Source organism: Clinocottus analis, unplaced genomic scaffold (genome assembly GCF_023055335.1).
Source record: "Clinocottus analis isolate CAN_PGR_092001 unplaced genomic scaffold, fCliAna1.0.p SCAF_2, whole genome shotgun sequence".
Classification (NCBI taxonomy): Eukaryota; Metazoa; Chordata; class Actinopteri; order Perciformes; family Cottidae; genus Clinocottus; species Clinocottus analis.
Window position 1 is genome coordinate 24,081,055 of NW_027175931.1, and position 18,558 is coordinate 24,099,612.

Genomic DNA, 18,558 nt, shown 5'->3' on the forward strand with positions numbered 1-18,558 from the left:
GTGTGTGTGTGTGTGTGTGTGTGTGTGTGTGTGTGTGTGTGTGTGTGTGTGTGTGTGTGTGTGTGTGTGTGTGTGTTTGTCTGTGGATGTGTGTTTTTCAATCTACTTACCTACTGCTGTGATGATGCTGTGCTACGTAGGATACAATGGTGAGTGTGTGTGAGGGCATGTATGAGGAGCAAACAGTGCCACATAGTCTATAGGAGGGGCGCAAGCGACTGCAGCATCACTGGATACGTGTTTGTACCGTTTTAATGATCTCACTATGGATGGAGCAGACTTCAAGGAGCATAAGATGAGTAAAGTTTTCTTAGGCATAACAACTCGGACTCTGTTCAAACAGCTGCAGTGTCTTCTTTGTTCTGTTCAGTAGGCACGTCTCATCAGTAGCCCCTCCTCCATCCTGTGGCCCCTCCTCCATCCAGTGGCCCCTCCTCCAGCCAGTGGCCCCTCCTCCATCCAGTGGCCCCTCCTCCATCCAGTGGCCCCTCCTCCAGCCAGTGGCCCCTCCTCCATCCAGTGGCCCTTACTCTAGCATTTGTTTTGCTGAAGAATAATTACTGTGCGATATTTGCAATTTCAACATAGATAGAAAAGGATTTGGTTGGCTGCACAATTAAAGAGTTTGAACCAATTTTTCATGTAGAAACTAAAGTTATTTTCTAACTGCTGTAGGCCAAATTTACTCTTGTCCTTGCTATTTTTGCAATAAATTATGGAAAACAACACCAATGTATATAGTACATTTTTAATATTAGTTCACCTTGAGCAAGTTGAGGAAATACATATCTAGTTGCTGGCTTCCTCTGTGTTACAGAAGAGTATTGGGGCATCAAGGAAGACAATGAGAAGAGGCAGATTTATTTTCATTTTCAGAATAAAGTTAAAATGTGCAGTGCCATAAATCATAAGAGGAAAACACATTTGAGATGGTAAAATGAACTTTTGAGAATAAACTACTAATATTAGCGCATGAGCTGAGATTTCAACTCTATTCTCCACATTTTGAAAATCTTCTGATAATTCCGTTATCCTTGGCCCGAATAATGATGCGCACTGTTTGGAATAGAAAACTGTTGTTTGGAAACCGGTTTCAAAAATATTTGTATCATGTGAAAAACATTATCTTTTCAGCCAGATGTCAAACACTGCCAAATATAGTCAGATTGAATATTTTCTGACACAAACGTAAATAACTACTCAAGAAATCTGGGGCTATGCCGAATATAGATTAATTTCCAAAGCATCTATCCAAATTGTGTCTCTTAATTCATTTTTATATAAAACATAAACTCCCGCAAGGCATCAACAACCCCGCATACACTTCCGCTCTGCTCACGTCAGCCGGGCGCGGCACGGATCTCCTCTCATACAGATGAGTGGGCTGCAAGTCAAATTAGCTCTCCGTCATCCTGCAAGCTGAGCGCACCGGAGGCTACTGCGGTAAGATGCGGCGACGCACTATGCCCAGCCGCGGAGGATGAGATGATGCTCAATGGCCGAACGCGTTGTGGGGGGGCCAGAGACCGAAATAGGATTTCACTGTGCCGCCCGGCTCTATTTCTTGACGTTGGGACAGAAGCGGATGCATGTTTGACTCATTTGTAGCGCTGAAGCGCCAGTGGTGCAGGCCGACTGGATGAATGTGGCGGCGCTGATCCCGCTAAAGGATGCTCCACAGCCCGAGGAGGGGTTGACGAGGACCCGCCTGTAAACACCAGGGAAGCAGGGAGACGTTCAGCAACGGACACTTTGTTCAAACGCCTGCACAGGAAGCACGGAGGCATCGAGGGAGGCGAGAGACGAGGAAACCTTTCCACGGGCATCTCTGTCTTTCAGGACACGCTGGCTGGAGATACGGGTTTTCCAGGTAGGTGTGTGTGGTTCTTTGACGTGGTTCATCTTTGACGTGGAGCACAGCCTGCCGATGCTATTGTGATGCGCGTGGTCCAAACCTATTTATATAGAAGACGTCATTGAAACTGTTATGGCACGAGCAGTGGATTCATGGACGCCTATGTTAAATGTTTAGTCTATGTGGTGGTTCTGTTTGGCTGATGCAACAACTGATCTAATTGGCACCACGATGGACATGACGTGAATAATTTAATATTACGAGTTGGGCTTGTTCGTGTGATTGTGTGAGTAATTTGTGGAGGCGCCACCTGGATTCAGATGTATGACCTTTGACAGACTCACACCCCCACGGACATGATGACTGAATCACAATCACAATTAATTATTAGAAATTAAACGTTTTTTCATTCATGTGTTTATTCACATATATTTTATATTGATTATTTATTACATCTGCTTTAAAGCTGCCGTCATTTTTCTTCTTATTAATCAGAGAAGTAAAGAACGCATCACATTGTTTTAACTATGTTCCTTTAAAGTCCTTCTTTTGTCCCACTTCCCTGCAGGTTGTTTTAAGACAGCTGAGGCCGGCTGACAGGAAGCGCAGTGAAGCTCTGAAGACTGTTTTCTCTGAGCATCAATCTGGGAGAAAACAAACTTCTCCTCATCCTCTCTGTCATCCGCGCTGACAGCTGGACGTCTAACTTGAGCGTTTTTTTTTTTTAAGGAGCATTAAAGGGAAAACAGAGGCACGACTTCGTCTCGCTGCGGGAAAAAACAACATGTTTTCCTTTTTTACTGTTCCAAAACTCAGATGTCCCAATGAGCTCTTAAGCTATTTGTAAAAAAGTTATCTCTCTCTCTTGCGGTGTCAAGTAAATGAATCAGTAAGAAATTCTCAAGAGTATTTTAGCTACTTCATAATGCTTAGTGTATTTTTTCAAAATGATGATATTTTTACCTTTGCGCTGTCACACTCTGAATCAAGAATAGACTCTTGATAGTGCCGCCACTCTCCTTCACAAATGACAAGTCAACTTAACCCGAAAGGCTGATTTTCAATAAAGTTTAAGTGAGGACTTACCAATAAAACATAGATGAGGCCAACAACGAGCAGCATGCTCCAGCAGAATAACAACAACAACTACCCCTGCCTGAATGTGTCGGGCTCCACCAGGGAGATGCTCCAGAAGTGCTCCAGAGCCTCTCTGCCCTTCCCCAGCCGAATGGAGCTGGGCCTGGGAGACCTGCCGCTGATCCGGGGCCTCCGAGCCTGGGCCCTGTGCTCCAAGAACCGGCGGAAGGCTGGTGGTCTGCTGGGTGGAGGCCAAGCCCCCACAGCTCCACCTGCAGGCCGTGGGGGTTCGACTTCCTGCCCCAGGCCTGCAGACGTGTACCTGAGCGGGGAGTGGGGGCGTATGGGCTATGGCCTTCCCATGGGGCTGGATGCCAGGCAGGTCGGGATCGGATCTTTGGTAACAGTCGCCACTCTGAAGACGTCAGAGGGCAGCGGGAAGACACAGACCCAATGCCTCTTCCTCCGGACTGAGAAAGGGAGCTGTTTGTACTCCACGGCTAAGCCCAGTTCTGGTGTGACTACCGGTGCCGCCTCCAGCGTGGTTGGAGGATGGCTGAGAGGGAAGACAGGAGGAGGCAGAGAAATCCCAGCCGGAAGGAGAGACAATGGGCCAACTCCGCCGGCACAAACTGGAGTAAACCGGGTTAGGGTTCGATCCGGCCGGAGATGGAGGAAGTCTGGTAATGCAGCAGCCCGCGAGAAAGCCGACGCGAACAGAGCGGGGCAGGAGAGTAGCAGGGAGGATCCTGCTGGAGAAATCACTCCCGAAGAAAAGCAGGAAGAGAGAGACAAAGGGGGCCTGGCCAGTAAAAAGTCTCCCGGACGGGAGAAAGAGGAAGCATGCAGAAGTCCTCGATGCTGCCACAGTGCTGCTCCCAAAACATGTACTCGGTGTGGAAAGAGAGCACAGAGGAGGGGAAGCCAGGATGAACGCGACGGAGATGAAAGTCCAAGAAGAGGTGCCTCAAGCAGGCTGAACGGCGAGGCCAAAGGAATGAGGAAGGAGAGACTAAGGAATGAGGAGGAAGAGGAGCAGGGGGGTCTCTGCGGGTCAGTGTCTTCTAACTCGTTTTTGGCTGTACCAATCCCTGACCCGGAAGCTAAACACTTTCACCCAGAATCCCACAGCGGCTGTGATGTTGAAGAGATCAGCGAAGTCGAGAGCAGCGAGGAGCCGAGGACACGAGCCTCTCAAGGCGAAGATGGTTATTCAGAGAGAGAGGAGAATACAAACTCTGAGGTTATAAAATTGCCTTCCAGAAATAACCATTTGATTCATAGCCACTCTGGGCAGGTGACTGATGACTTTATATTATTTCCCTATCATGTGGAGGCAGATCCAAAAACTGTGAAAGAGATGGAGAGCGTTGATCTTGAAGATGAGGAAGGGAGCATCAATCAGACTCCTGTTGAATTCCCGGTTGTATCTGTCAAGCATGAGGACATCTCTGTCTCCGCCTGTCCTGCCTCCATCAGCACTGCAGTCGCCCCTGAGCCCTCCCCTCCTGTAGGGGGCAGCACCTGCAATGCAGACCCTCTGATTTGTGGTGTTCAGAGAGAGCAAGAAAACAACAGAGGAGATGATCTTAAGGGCTGTGAACAAGGGGTGGCAGACCCAGACATCGCGGGTAAAGAAGAAGTGTCTGTCAGCAGATTTAAGAAACAAGAAACAAACCAGGTGGCTGAGGAGAACAACACTGTGAACGAGGACACAAGCGGAAAGTCTTTCCTTCAAAATGTGGTTAGCCACAGTGAGCCAGAGGAGAGAGAAGCTTCATCTTTGCCTCTCAGACACAGAGATCCTTCCACATCTAAGACAGACGTAAGGATCATGACAGCAAACGTTTGCAACTGTATGACAACTGAGCTCAACGGAGCAGAGCCGGCGTGGGAAAATAGAGAAGAGGAGTCACAAAAAGAGAACGTCGGAGAGAGAGAAAATCCTGAGGAAAGAGATGAAGCCGGGGCGATTTGGAAGAGGGAGGGCACTTGCGACAAACTGAACGACGGTGATGGTCAAGGCGATGACGACATAAATGACATTAATGACATTAATGACAGCACCATAGGCAAGGATGATGATGATGACGACGACGAAACAAGAAACTGTGCACAAAAAGACAACTCAGTGGAGTTTGTAGATGAATGCAGGGGAAGGAAGGAAGAGGTCGGAGACACCGGTGGACAAACAAGCACCACCCATGTTGAAGCAGATGGAGAGGCCAGTGCCAACGTCACTAATGTTGACTGTGTTGATCCCTCCACCACTCTTGCCCCCACCCTGGCTAATCCTGCCCCCCCCTCGCCGCCCCTGGGATCCATAGCAACCAGCCTGCCGGGTCTGGAGGCGGTGGAGGAAGAGGAGGAGGAAGAGGAGGAGGAGGAGGAGGAGGAGGAAGGGTTCAGAGTGCCGGCAAGAGACGGAAGAGGAGGCCAGGAAGGGAACGGGAGGTTTGGGAGACATCTGGAGGAGCAGAGCAAGGTGGAGAGGAGCTCCACCGTGGCCACTGAGGAGGGGAGCAACGAGGAGGAGGTGAAGGAGGAAGATGAGTTTGGAGTATTCATGCAGGCGGAGGGAGAGTCGGCCTGGAGCGAGGGACACACCATGTCTGCCTCAGTGCCTTGTGGGAGCAGAGAAAGTGTTGGTGAGTCTCACAATTGTTAGTTTGTCTCTTTCTATGTCTTCTGGCCGGCCTTCGCCTCTCTCCCTTTCCCTTTTAGTTCATCTCTCGCCCCTCTGGGAGCTTTAGTAAGTTCGCCTTTCTGTTTGACAAAGACATGGGACAGAGGATCTTTTGGTTGAAGGCAACAACGCTGACATTTAAAGGCTTCAGAGGTAAAGCAGAGTCTTTTAAAGATGTCAGAAAAATACAGATTTAGAGACAGCACTTTCAAACTCGCTCAGAGTATCAGTGCATTTTTAATCTTTTGTGCCATTTCAGGAATGCACACACACACACACACACACACACACACACACACACACACACACACACACACGTACTCACTCTGTGTTTTAAAGGGCCATACTAAATCACATGGACTCTATACGTCACAGTTAATTCTGTTGTGTAACCACGCTGTGTGTTAGAAATGTAAATGTATTTTCCTCTTGTTACAGTATGAATTAGCAGCCACAGTATCAGTATGAGGTAATCAAGGAGACTTTCTAATTTGATCCACACTTAAACTGCTTTGCTTGCAGTAATGATGCAACACTGACAAAAACAGTCCTGCAGACTTGGAGATGTTTTGGTTTCACATGTAAATTTCCCATTAATTTGTCCCATTAACCATGTTATGTGACTCACAGTGGGAGCACGTACCTCTCCTGCTTAATTAAATCAAAAAAAGACATGTGTTTGTTAGAGATGAGATAAGAAGTTAACTAAAACTCCCATGGTGCATTTCAGCTCGCTAATAAATCAAAGTTATCAAAGCTAAAGATTAGGGTGTCGCAAAAACTGAAACACAGTCCACAAACTCAAGGAGGAAGAGTTCCTGAAGCTCTGATAAACACATTTGCCTGGCGTCTTCTTCATGGCAGCCGTGGCTTATGGGTAATGGTGTGTTTCGACCCGTCCGTCCTAAATAAAGCCAATAAGATAAAACTATATGATCATTACATTTACCTGAAGGGCCACATGTTTCTCTGTGAATGAAAAATACAGATATTTTAAAAAGAAAATCTCGAAATTGATGTTGTGAAAAAGCTACAACTCACAAACACACTGGTGACGTCATTTTAAACCAAAACTACTCAATAATAAATGTACGAATAAATAGAATCATCATCGGACAAATTGAATTTTCTCTTATATAGTCAACACACATTCAGCTGCGTGTTTGTGTGACATGTTTGACTCTTTGTGTCTTTTTGTTTTTCTGTGTTAATCAGTCCTTATGTTCCCTCATTATGCTCCTTCAGATTATGAACTAAGCCCAGTTTTCACTGCAGGGCCAAACGAGGCTAATCTGGGGGTTTACTCATTGTTTATTTCCATTCATCCACCTAAAACATACTTTCTGTCATTATTTTTAACATATGGCTGAAGAATTATCAGCAGAAAATACTGTCGACTAACAGAAAACCCTCGAAGGTTAATTAAAGGACCATTCAGATGTTTTTTTAATCCCTTCTCCCTTACTTTTGAAGGGTCGCTTCACCTAAAAAATAACAACAGGTTTTTTTCTCTCAGGTTTGGCGATAATCCCTGCTCCCCATTCATAAAGTTTGGTTGATCATTTTAAAAAGCATCAACATATTCAATTATATTTATACCAATTGACCCATTGCTAAGCACTTGCGCACTTCGAGCACTGACTTTCAGTGCTCAGTGCGCCACACTGACAAAACCAGCAGAATTCAGTGCACTGAAAGTACCCGGATGGCGCACTGCAAACGGTCAAAAAACGTAGTGTAAAGCGATGGACACGACTCGCGCTGAACGGGCGCCATCTTGGCTACGTAGCGGAAAAAGAGGAGCCATTTCGCCAGCTTTTTATTAATTTATTCATATACTCCTGCCGCGATTGTGGAGGTGTCACAGTTTCCACATAGGTTGGAGAAAGGGGAACACAAGGGACGAAACTAGGGTAAGAAGTGCGTTCATTTTGTCAGTTTTAGTTTCGCGGGTATCGCGAGCAGATTTGCGGACGTCACTTCCGGCTTAATTTTCGCGGGTGCCGCGAACAGATTTGCGTCCGTCACTTCCGCCAATTGGTTAACGTAAGTGTTCCATTTGCTACAGCGCTTATCAGCAACACTACATATGTAGGTGCACTGTGTTATAGTGCACTGTATTGCAGTGTACTTCGTAAAGTGTTCGGTAGTGGACACGGCCTAAACATTGTGTTATAGTGATACTACAGGAAGCGCAGTTAGTGGTAGTGTGGGCTCCAATGGTAGCTCTGGCTTTTCAAAGGGTCAATTGTCAGACTTTTAAAGCATTCTCACATCATTGTAAAAATCAGTATTGTGGCACGGCAGTTTAAGTGCTCGTTGATACATTAACAGTAATTTAACACCATTGTTGCTGAGGGCAGACTTGAAATCTCATTCCCAACTCTTTGAATACGACCCTTGGTCAGTATCCCTCGGAGGCGTCCTTTAGCGTTAGCATCAGACGCACCTGACTTTCAACTGATCCACTCATGCAAACGCATCTTCCTCATGAGAGCAACTGGCGAAGCATAAAGAGCATAAAGGTCCACTTTGGGAGAAGGTCAGGATGGGTTGTTGGGTCAGACGGGTTGGGCCATGAGTTCCCCTGTTTGTGTCCGATGTGATACCAAATCTATGTATTTTGTTTACTTTACCTTGGAGTACTTATTTGAATCCAAACCACAATCTGTTCCTGAGCCTCCTAATGCTTTTGTTGCTAAACTTAACCAATGAAACTAAACCTACATTAAAAGTCTTTGAAAAGTGTCCGTATGCATGTGACACGCAAAAGATTATCCCTGATACGTTAAAAACTGATGCTGGATGCATGCCTAGAGCGCCATGATTTGGTGCGTAGTGCCGCTGATCAAGTTGCAGTATTTGAACATGTTCAACCATGCAGAACCACAGGTACACCCCATGGGTAAGGTACTGAGCCTTCATCAGGTTATGAACAGTATTTAATTGCATGAAATGTAAAATGAGTTAACCAATACTCATGTCACTCTTGTCATAAACATGGAGAGTTGTTTCTTGCCCTGGAAAGCACCATTTGGCGCTCCAGTCTGTCCTGACCTGGATTCCTAAGAAATCTCTCGTTCTCGCTCCATGACATTAATCATTCAGAGTTGGGTTCAGGGAGGGAGGAGGCAGAAAACAGGGCCTGGGCTCGAGGCTCCTGTTGGCCTGAGGTTATGGGGCAATGGGGGGAAGAGAAAGTCTCACGCAGGTGACTGAAGAGTCAGATACATGCAGTATATCATGCAAACGACTGAGCTCAGGTGTAAAATTACATCAGACTGAAACTACGCAGCCCTTCTGACGTATTGGTGGAGACTTAAACTGACCCTTTATGTGGTAATTCTCATGATTATTCACATCTTCAATGGCATGGACAAAGTTCTGATTATGAGCGCCGCTTCTTGTTATCTGTTTAGCTAGCTAACAGTCATGAGGGCAAAGCCGAATGTAAACGCACCACAGCTCTACAGGGACGTCTACAGCGCTCTAATATTAACTGTGTTTCTGTCTAAAAACAGCGCTTGGAACCCACGCCATCGCCGGGGAGTCGACCCCCTGGACACCAGGCTGGACGGACAGCTCGTTCCACCAATCAGACGACACCTGGACGGCCTTTTCTCAGGATTCGTCAGAGGAAGGTCGAGATGCGGTGGGACAGTGGTGGCCGACCGGCGCCGTGGAAGGGAGCGGGGACGGACTGTCGTCCAATCAGACTCTGGTAAAGTTGTACTTTTGTGCTCAGCCTCTTTATGACGGCTTCCATGAAACGCTGAAGGAAAAATTCACCCTCATGTCTTCTTCTTGGTTCAATTGCGTCCATTTCTCTGAAAGTTCCCAGACAAACTCTCTGTGATTAGTCCGTTTGGATCATCAGCATCATTGTGGCCCAGCTTCACTGCCTGGTTTTGACCTGTGATGTGCAGGAGTCATTCACCATGCACTTTATGGATCACATGGTAAAAATGTGGAAGTCTGTCTGCAGCTATTACATTGTTGGCCTGTGCGATAATTTAAAATGATCATGCGTCATCCTTCAATGTAATCACATCGTGATGAGATATCATGATACGCAATAATGTTATCTAAATTCATACTAGCTAGCACACACCGGTTCAATATTCTCAGAAAATCGGATCATTTTGCACAGGAAGTTCTTAAATAAATGATAAAACACTAATTTAATTTGTCAAGCCGGTAATTCACACAGTAGTATACAAAACCATGTGGTTACTTCATATAGACTATGTATTTGTTGATTTACTAGAAATCATGCATTTATCGTGATGCAACATTTCTGTGATATTTTCTGAGCCCTAATTGGTCAGTTAGAGTCCAAGCAATCTTCCTCCTGAGCAAAGCTTACACGGCTCCATTAGCGAAGATTACCAAAGGTGTACGTGTTGTGCTAATAGCAGCTAATGTAGCGATGAGGAGCAACCAACAGCAACTTAAGAGAAAGTGAGATTGAAGACCTGTAAACACTGTTTAGCACACGTTGATAAACCAAGCAGCGGTGCACTCAGTCTACAAATCTTACAGCTTTCATTCTGCTGCTTTATTTTAGTCTGCTTCCTGCCTCATGTAGTAGTGCTGTGTATGTTTGGTATAAAGTCCTAGATCACCTTCAGCTAAATCTGCTTCATCTGCTTTCCTACAATTTCCCAAATTGCGTGTAAAACATGTGTTTCAGAGTTCTGCCTCCAACCCAAAACAAACATGCGAGCTGTTGATAGTTCATGAACATGAGCAGTCGAGCTGCTCCTTGACTCCAACATGAATCAATAACGATTAAATGAACATGAACGAGTGCAACGTTGATGTCTAAAAGGCTCCTGCTTCATATCAAGTCAAGCTTGCTTAAGTAACAACCGGCCACCAGCGACCATCGACATGTTTCGGCTTCACTTTTGGGGAGCTGACGAATTTTGCTGAATTTTGCTGAATTTTGCTGAATTCTGCGGCTGCAGCCAAGAGTAGAAACGTAATAAAGCCGACTGAATTACTGAATGGAAATGATTAAATAAACTGAATTCAGGTGAATAAGAATAGATAGATTAGTACATTCGCGGAAATGTAGCACAACATGAAAGTAGCTCAGATCATATAAAACCTCTTAAATATATTAATAATTGTTTAAATAACCATGATGTCCATATGGATAGATTTTGGCCATAATCTAATGACAAATTATGTGTTCTGGCTTCGTGGTCAATCACTGTAAGGATGAGCATCTCTCTAACAAAGGGACTTCTTAACCTGACCTTGACTGATGTCTTTGGATCAATCTAATATTTCATCAAACTGTGGTGAAGTTGTTCCCAGCATCAACATCCCCAATGCTTCTTTTCGCGTAAGGTTTATGTCTAAATGCAATCACTTCCCTCAGATCTGGGCTTAAAATACCAATATGACAAATTGCTCATCAGTTTTGGCATATTGCTTGCCTTGTGTTGATTTAAAAAATTCTGCCTGGAGGATCACTTTCAGTCTGGAGCATATTTTCTAAAAGATGAGTCAGACAATTTTTTTTTTTTTTTGCAATTATTGATGATGAGAGTCAGACAGAGACCGGCGGTACGTGCACATCCCCATGGCAGCCAATGTCACAGGCAGATTGCTGAAAAAGTGGTTCCAATGTAAAGAATTGCTTTGAGATTGCTTCAGTGGAGCAGGTGCGTCTCAGACGCCGCAGTACAGCCGCTCCACTCTATTGAATACGGCTCGGTCCACATGAAACAACAAGTGGTTCTGGGTCCACCGGGAGCTTTTTGGGGTTGCGTTATTGAAGCAGACCGGCTGCTGGCTTCCAAGGCCCTGAGGCCCCCAAAGTAAATCAGTGACAACGATAAACACCCAGTATATGGAATATATTTTCCGGTTATAAATCCAGGCCATATTTATCAGGGCAGTTGTCCCCCGAAGGACACTGAACGTCAACCCAGTCGTGTCTTGAATAAGCGGGTCATGGATTATTTCAGTTCGTCGTTATGTATTCATGCTTTGGTGCATTATTTAATATGCATATCTACTTGAGGCCTCTTCTTTGACAAGGTTAGATTTTTGTGGTTTTTATATATACAGTACATTGTATCTGGTGCTAAGTTGTGTGACCGTATCATCGGCTCTAAAAACTTAATAAAACAAATGGACCCCAAACAATTTAAGCTCCATGTTCAGAAGTAACGCACAGCGTTAAACACAGCTCGCCCTGACATCGCCCTGCAGGGTGGGTGGTTAAGTTTTCAGACTTAAAATTAGTTTTTCTTTGCTCTCAGTGATTTCTCATGGCAAAAGGGGCAAAAAAAAACTGCAGGAAGAATCTCCCAGTGGACATTGAATGCAGCAAAAAAAGATGCAGATGAAAAATGAGCTCTGGCAAAAGCTGCAGTGAAGGAAACTGTTGGGAGAAAACTACTTTAATGACTCGTGCTTATAGCTCCATGAAGAGGCCTTCAGGAACTTCATATCTGTTGAACTGGAGCGGGCTGCTGCAAAACTCTTCGCCGTTGTAGGAACTGATGAGCTCTCTTTTCCCCCCTGTAGGAGTCAGTCTTCTCTGAAGCCTTTCCCTCGCTGCCTCCGTCGTCCCCAAATGACCCCTGTGACCTCCATACTGTCCCCACACTGGCCTGGCTCCTCAGGGGCCGAGCCGGCCATGACCAGGGGTAGGTGAACCACCTCGCCTGAGCTCACTGCATGTTTATGATTCACTGTAGATCTGTTGATCTGCTGCAGTCTTTACCGACTGCGTTGACACATTCCTCCGACTTGTATTAAGATATTTCACAAATCAGCTTTAGGGAAACGACAGTGAGCCTTCTTTCCCGTCAGAAGCTCATATTTACTGCAAATCTGACAGGAAATAGGATTTTTTTGGGGAGGGATTTCATCTCCTGCAGCTTCCCAGCGGTGTTCATTATGTATTTAAATCCCAACATTCACACGTTGGGCCAAGTCAGGACGTTTTAGCGTCATAATGCTGTTTTCATAAGCCCTTGAAAGATGTTTTCCCCTCAACACCTGACGCAGGTTGTTGTATAAAGACACACATAGCAATAACCTTATTCATAACTTATTGATTACTTTGGTAACCGAGCTAAGTCGCTGATCTTTGCATGTGCTCAGTGGGCTCTTCCTTTTGGAAAACTTGGAATATTTTGTCCACATGAATCCTAGTCAATAACACAACTTCTTCATGATAACAGAAAAGTGTAATGGACACAGGATACTTCACTCCATTGAAAAGAGAACTTCTGATTACAAGTGTGAATCATCTTCAAATGCATTTTTAAAAAGTGTTAAAATTTGTGACGAAAGAAATGGAAAAAATGATTAATAAATTATTTCTCATTGCAAACTGTTTGTTTCAGAGTAGTACAATGATGAACCGAGGTTCATTTAAAAAACCTCACCTGGTGTTTTGTTGGGAATGTTTATTCATGTTGGAAACAAGATGGTTGTGTCGAGTTATGTGGCATAAATACTATATTTATAAAATATGTCCATCTTGTGGGTGAAGTGGTGAACTGCAAGGTGGAGGTAGACCATCTCTGAAGACATACACATCCTCTATATATATATATATATATCACAACTGTCTTGAGTGTTTATGACTGATTATCGCATATTTCTGAGTATATAAAAGAAAGTATTATAATAAATACAAGTGGTCACTTACTGACTGTTTGTGTTTCAGTTTTGCGGCTTTAAAAACATTGTCTGTGGATGAAGGCTGTCTGTGACCTTTCTGCACACCTGTCGCTGTGCGACATTGACGTGCATTGAACCATTGCTTCCTGTGCGTTGCTCTCCTTTCACCCCCGCAGGCTGTTGGACGGTTTCCACGACTTGAACAAAATGATCTGTCAGAGATACAAGCGAGCGGCCGGCGTGTCTCGCGACCTCCTGCTGGGGACTTTACACCTGCAGCCGCCGTGCGCCGTGAGTATCATTTAAAACACGCGCTGAGGTCACGTCACGCTGACGTGTTTCAGTGTTCAGCATTCTGCAAGAAAACACAGCAAATTGCATGTTACATTAAATGATATGCCTCTCTCGACATGCACACACGCTTTCTACACCTAATTTCATGCAGAGGAATTAGCACAGTGTGTGTTTAGTGTTCAGTTTTCCTTCGGTAAGCTTCAAGGTTGTTAAAGTGAATTAGTCACGGCTGTATTTACACATTGTAAAACTACCTGTTTGTGCTGTTTGACTGAAGAAAACCGCCGCTCTATTCAAATGAGGAGACCGCTGTTATATGCAAAACATTCCTCACACTTTACGGTGGCTGATAAAGGCGCACACAAGGCAGGCTTGTCTCACAGTTTGACTCAAAGCATGTGAGGAAACTACAGAGCCTCAGATGTGTGATTCACTGCTCCAAAGTCTTTTTTCTTTGGTGGAGCAGAAATACCACACGGACAAAGTTACCTGAAGGTCACTTTAAATTGTGCTTTAGTTTAATCAAATCCTCACATAGCACCAAATACTTTTAAAAAAAATCATATTTGTAGTCCAAACATTTGCTGCTTGATTAATGAACTCATCACATTCGCACTTCGTAGAGCAAACCACTGAGTTGTGTTCGCTTCGCCTAACATCGCGTCTGCATCGTCGTGTTCTTTGCAGGAAAGCAGACCCGCCTCCTGCACGGCCAATCGCCGCCTCTCCCCCGGCCTCCCCTCGGCCAATCGGCACGCTCAGAATGCTGTCGCTAAGCGACGGCTGTCCTACGACTACAACAGAAGCGTCATGGAGTAACTGTGCGGGCTCAGCTCTGGTTGGACTGTGAAACCCTCACGTTTGCCTGAAGAACTGCAGGGTTTGAACCCCGGCACGGCGGCACGGACCAACAGCAGGTTTCCTGACGACATGTGCGCCGCTCGTCCAACACCGACTGACCTTCTGACTCTGTGCTCTCTCCCTGGTGACTTGAACCTGAGCCCAGGAGAAGACGCAACCCGGAGGAACGCGGTTGTGTTTCAGAAGTCGTCTCCTGCAGCTCCTGTCGATGTGCACTGGTGGAGTGTTTCCATCATGCACCGCCTCGTTCACCACCACCCTCATGCTTTCATGTTCCTTGTCCAGCCTGATAACAGCCGGTTGTCATGTCTATGTTGGAGGAAGAGTCAAGAACCTTGTGATGTCACCACGTCAACCTGGGATTTTTCCTTCCTGTTCATTTATTATCTGAAATTGTACCTTAATAGAAATATTTCTCCTCGTCAGAGATGCACAGAAGTTGTCTCACTGTTTGAACTCGTGCAGCACCCATTGGCGGCGTACCCGGTTCAGAGTGGGCGGGTTGCTTGGCTCCCGGGCCCAGAAGGGCTGCGGGGAAGTGCAGAAGAGTTTGGTTGTGATGTTAGTGCATCCAGCACCCTGCAGCATCAGTACAGCCCGGCTGTGGGCGACATGCTAATGTCCGCAGAGCCCTGAAGCTCCTCCCCCTTTAATATATATAAAAATCATGGTGTCCCAATTGCACCAGAAGTCAACAAAGCGCTCTGTGGGGAACTCAGCAAAAACCCCACCAGGTGAAGAAGAAGGTCCGACACGAGGTTCTGGAGACTTCTGGAGACTTCTGGAGACTTCCTGCTTCATGGTCGGACTAAATCTCATCGGGTTGAGCCAAACAAAAACATTCACTAGCAGGGAATGAATGATTAGAGATAAATATCACTCCTAGTTTTGGATGGTGAGCTAGGATCGCTAACTAGCTTCTCTGTGTTAGCGTAGGCAGACGTTTCATCCCTCGCTTCTCCTCTTTTCTTTTGCCTTTTGCTAAATTTGTTTCTTATCTAGAATATGAATTTTCTCTTTGACTCCACGAGGGAGTTCAACCCAATAATATTATTTACTTCTTCTTCTGGAGCTTCTCTGTCTTTTTTTTTTTAGCTATTCTGTATCATTAAGCGCTAACTCTGGTATATTGAGTTATTCCTGCAAAAACTATATTTTCGATTATACTTTCAAATACAGAGACAAATCTTCCAACAGCCTCCAAGAAATGATGTTTCTCCTTTTTTTTGCTTCCACTCTATAAACACAGTAGCTTTGACCTCGTGACCCTGGAAAAATCTGCATTCAAACACAATATAACGTCTCTACTCCCGACAACAGAAACCTGCTGGACTGACGCCGACATATCTCTTCAAATAATTCCAGCTGCATGTCAAAGCTTTCATTTTCCCTCCCTCTCTTGTTTTTGAATGGTAGAAAGAACACGGGTTATGTGATCCAACTGCAGAGCATTGTTTTCACTTGCAGAAAGCTGAAGATGTTCTGGGATGAGTCTGAACCTTTTTTCCATTTTGCAAAGCGGTGCATGTGCTTTCATTGTGTATTTGCCACGAAAAAGCCACGAATGGAAATGAGTCTTTAAAAAAAAAAAAGATTTGGTTCCTGGTAGAAACAAGTTTGTCTTCCAGTCAGTGCCAACAGGAACTGCGATGAAAGTGCCAATGTTTACGAGGAGCGACGCAGACGGTTCAGGAGGAAACAGCGCTCTTGTTTCCAGACACGCTGAAGTGGACTCAAACACAACATTTGGGCACGAGATGTTTCTACTATTCCCTCGTCTGTGTCCCTCTTTCAGAACGATACCCGCTGGGTCCACTTCACGGGCAAAACTTGAATCTCGCTGCCAATCAAAACAATGTTTTTTTTGTTTTTGTTTTATGAGACTATTGTTCACATTACGATGCACTGTACCATTTTTATTTAGACAAACAGTTACACATTGTCACCTCAGAAGGTTTATTTCGCTCTGTTGTATATTTCACTTCATGATGATATGCAGAAACAACCGTGTGTGTGTGTGTGTGCGTGTGTGTGTGTGATTGCGCCATTTGTACAAACTACAAATTGCTGAAAAAGAACAAGATGAATATTTTCTGATCTGTTCAAACGAGGAAGTTGGAGGAGTATGTCGCCTTGGTAACCGATGTAATAAAACAATACTGTGTGACGGCTGCTCGCTTCCTTGTGACAAACAAATGAAGACAGAGAATTTGTTGCATACCAACAGGCCGATATTTTGGACAATACGTACCCCTCCCTCCCCCAGAGGCATTCACACTCTGCATGAGGCTCAAAGAAGTCAAAGTCAGACTCATGTGAGAAGAGTAACGGGCATTTAAAGAGCATCGCGCTGATGTCATCTCATTTTTGCAGGATTACTCCGACTTGAATGCAGCCGCTTCTGCAACATGCATCGCGTCGGACGGTCGGGTCGTGGAGAAAACTCACACAGGGTTGTGCAGACAAACCAGACCGAGTTTGTGTTGAACACGACGCTGAGACCAATATGTTTGTGATGATCTTCTGGGGAGATTAGTGAAGCAGCTCTGTGGCCCAGACAGAGAGAAGCACTTTTATTTGCTGAGTCAGCGCAGCGGCCTGCAGGCTGCAGCGAGATGACTGCTGTGTGCTGCGGCCTGAAGTCTGTCTTTTCTACAATAACACCACAAACAAGCAGGGGCAAGTGAAACCAGCGTGCTGAGGGATCCATTACCGAGCGTCACAGGACCTGCAATTTAAGTGACTCGAAGGAACGATTCGGCATTTTCTCGCTGGGAGTTTGTCGAGTCGATCGACGCCTCTCCAGTGTCTGAAGCGTCGGGTTAGGTCTGGAGGGATTGGAGTTGGCCGCTGGTAACAAGACTGCATCAGTCACTGCTGCAGGCCAGGAGCTAGTCGGGCACATAACACTTGTAGAAGCACAACATGTTGTGTGTATTGTGTTATGTTTTAATGAATGAGCATTCGCGTCTGCCTCTTAATGAATGGCAGTAGTGTATCATTTGTCTCCATTTTGCGATATGATTGATTTTCCTCTTTGGAGAAAACATGCAACAAGTGATTTCCAACCTGACGGATCCAAACCCAAAACCTCCCGCTGACAGCGATGCTGCTGAGCGGATACCAGTTGCCTGTACAAGATATTCACACTGGAGCTGCCCACACTTAACGCTTTGTACTCCAACACCCATAAATGTTCCCATTTTCAGGGCGAATTTTGCCACAGCTTTGCATTTGTGCTGCAGAATTACAGTAACGCCCGTGGAAAACCCTTTAGGCCGTGATGGACATCAGCTCTGACCCCGACTGCCCGGGCTGCTTCAGGTCAACATGAGGCTCAGAAACTTTAACACATCTAACTTCCTTGTTTTAGATGATGGCCAAGAAAATAAGTTCATTAAAATAGGAAAATAATGTAAAATTAGATTCTTATTTTGTCGCGTTAACCCAATTTAACTTTTGTTTTTGCTCATGGAGGCAAGACAAGCAAGGACATGTGTCTCTTCCTGGTTCTTTTTGGCCAAAAGAAGAGAAAGAAATTTGGGGGAAATTTGTGAAAGGAACCGTAATCAGTTAAAGGATTATTTTTTTATTTCAGTAGGATAAAAAATGTCTTAATAGAAGTAATCAATTGGGGAAGTTTCATGTTGATATTAGTTGTTTTTTTTTACCTTATTCCCCTTGAATGTCTTGCAAAATTCTGTTTTAAAAAAGATGAACCAGAAATCTTCACTTAGCTCTTAAATCCACCAAACTTCCCCGTTACAATCCAATCTGTATTTTGAAGGTTTTTCCAGAGCGGATTTGTTCATTTATCATTCATAGCCCGACTTCTACAATATTTTATTAAAACCTGATTCAACATCATGTAGTTTGTGCTCCTTGTGAAATTGTAGTGTATTAAACTGAGATGCTTCAAATGTTGTGTCCACATGTGTCTCCTTCACATGTGTGCATGTGAAGGAGACACGTGTGCATGTGTCTCCTTCACATGTGTGCATGTGAAGGAGACACGTGTGCATGTGAAGGAGACACATGTGCATGTGAAGGAGACAACATATAACAGCTACAGGATGCGTCATATCCCTCCATGTCGGTGCCAAAAGGATAGCTTTTGTCTCAAACATTTCAA

General features: G+C 45.0%; 1 protein-coding gene across 1 annotated transcript; it reads left to right on the forward strand.

Annotated features, from left to right (window-relative positions):
- Positions 1 to 1,387: 1,387 nt before the first annotated feature.
- Positions 1,388 to 18,277, forward strand: si:ch211-14c7.2 (dentin sialophosphoprotein). The gene is made up of 6 exons (XM_068585064.1): positions 1,388 to 1,870; positions 2,424 to 5,580; positions 9,140 to 9,339; positions 12,165 to 12,286; positions 13,448 to 13,562; positions 14,253 to 18,277. Exons 2-6 carry the CDS (start codon positions 2,955 to 2,957, stop codon positions 14,382 to 14,384), a joined length of 3,195 nt encoding a protein of 1,064 aa, XP_068441165.1. The 5' UTR covers positions 1,388 to 1,870; positions 2,424 to 2,954; the 3' UTR covers positions 14,385 to 18,277.
- The last annotated feature ends 281 nt before the right edge of the window (positions 18,278 to 18,558 follow it).

Bases quoted from the DNA above. Each gene is read 5' to 3' on its own strand.
- si:ch211-14c7.2 (XM_068585064.1), top strand. From the start codon at position 2,955: ATGAGGCCAACAACGAGCAGCATGCTCCAGCAGAATAACAACAACAAC. The intron at 5,581-9,139 runs GTGAGTCTCACA...GTCTAAAAACAG, and splicing joins TGGGAGCAGAGAAAGTGTTG to CGCTTGGAACCCACGCCATC. The intron at 12,287-13,447 runs GTAGGTGAACCA...TCACCCCCGCAG, and splicing joins CGAGCCGGCCATGACCAGGG to GCTGTTGGACGGTTTCCACG.